We start from the raw sequence: 1,221 nt of genomic DNA on the forward strand, positions 1-1,221 counted from the left end.
TTTGAGACCCTGCAATGAAATAGTGGCATTGAAAAGGTCCTCAAGATCCCTTTGCACAGCAACGTCAGATGGGGAACGGCAGACGGCATGCTCAGTCATGCTAATGCACTAAGACATGTACATCCCAGACTTTTTTTCTCCCAATGCTTGCTGAATTATCTCACAGCCCATTAACTTGTTTATAAGTACTGCCGACAAACTCTTTGGTCCAATAATGACCATTCAACACAATGGAAAACTCATCAAGAAGATACCTTGGTCTGCATTCACTTTCAAGAGTGCCAACTGGGAGCACATCAACAATACACGAGAAATTATTGCAGTAAGTTCATTTCTTATCATTTATCGCACACACTAATTGTTTAAATTATAGGACACTAATAATATTCAGCAGTATTTCTCATCCGAAAAACAACCTACACTCTGATGTGCTATACCTGCCATCAAGGAGCTTCAGACTGCATGGGGGGTGAAGCATGATTTACCAAAGTATGAGATGTACAAAGGCACCATTCAGAAAGGTCTCGACAAGCTCGGTAAGTACTACAAGAAGTTTGACAACAAGCCTGTCTATGTGCTTGCTCTTGGTGTGTCCTAGTTTCTGCATGTGCACATGGCTACACTAACTGTTTGATTTAGTCCTCCACCCATACTACAAGCTTGCATACATTACAATGCAGTGGGGCGGTCCTGAAGAGCAGGCAGTGGAGTGTGCTGTGGGGAATCTGAATGCTGTTGATTGGTACAATGAGGCCCTGAAAGTAGTTGAGTCGACTATGACAGAATATGCGAAGCATGGACCCAAGGCACTTGCCCATACCATCATCACAGCAGCCAAGTCCAACTCCCACATTATCGAATCTGAGTTTGATCGTCACCATCGTACACTGGTGGAACAGGCGTCCTGTGATCATCATGCAGACTGGCATGCTGAGCTTCGCCGTTATCTCAGTGATGTTCCAGATGATGTGTCGAAAGACACTGATGTTGTTAACTGATGGTCAGTAAGTTGTTTTCAATTATGCATGTCTTAGCATATTAATTCATTTCATTAGAAACACATTTCTACTTACCTGATCCTTGGATGAATCGCAATGGATGTGTGCACTATCCCAGCTTCATCTGTTCCATGCAAACAGTTATTCTCGGCTAGTGGAAAAACTGCCACTGATCAGTTGTTATGATCAACGTTCACCGATTGGTAAAGGTTTCACACAACCA

General features: G+C 43.1%; 1 protein-coding gene across 1 annotated transcript; it reads left to right on the forward strand.

Annotated features, from left to right (window-relative positions):
* Positions 1-674: 674 nt before the first annotated feature.
* EDB91DRAFT_1036654 (uncharacterized protein) lies at positions 675-992 on the forward strand (the record flags this gene model as incomplete). Its single annotated transcript, XM_041312818.1, has 1 exon — positions 675-992. A coding segment is annotated over one exon (318 nt), but the record flags the coding sequence as incomplete, so codon positions are not given.
* Between the last annotated feature and the right edge of the window lie 229 nt (positions 993-1,221).

The sequence above is a fragment of the Suillus paluster genome, assembly GCF_016628075.1.
Source record: "Suillus paluster strain FC165 chromosome Unknown EDB91scaffold_160, whole genome shotgun sequence".
Taxonomy (NCBI): domain Eukaryota; kingdom Fungi; phylum Basidiomycota; class Agaricomycetes; order Boletales; family Suillaceae; genus Suillus; species Suillus paluster.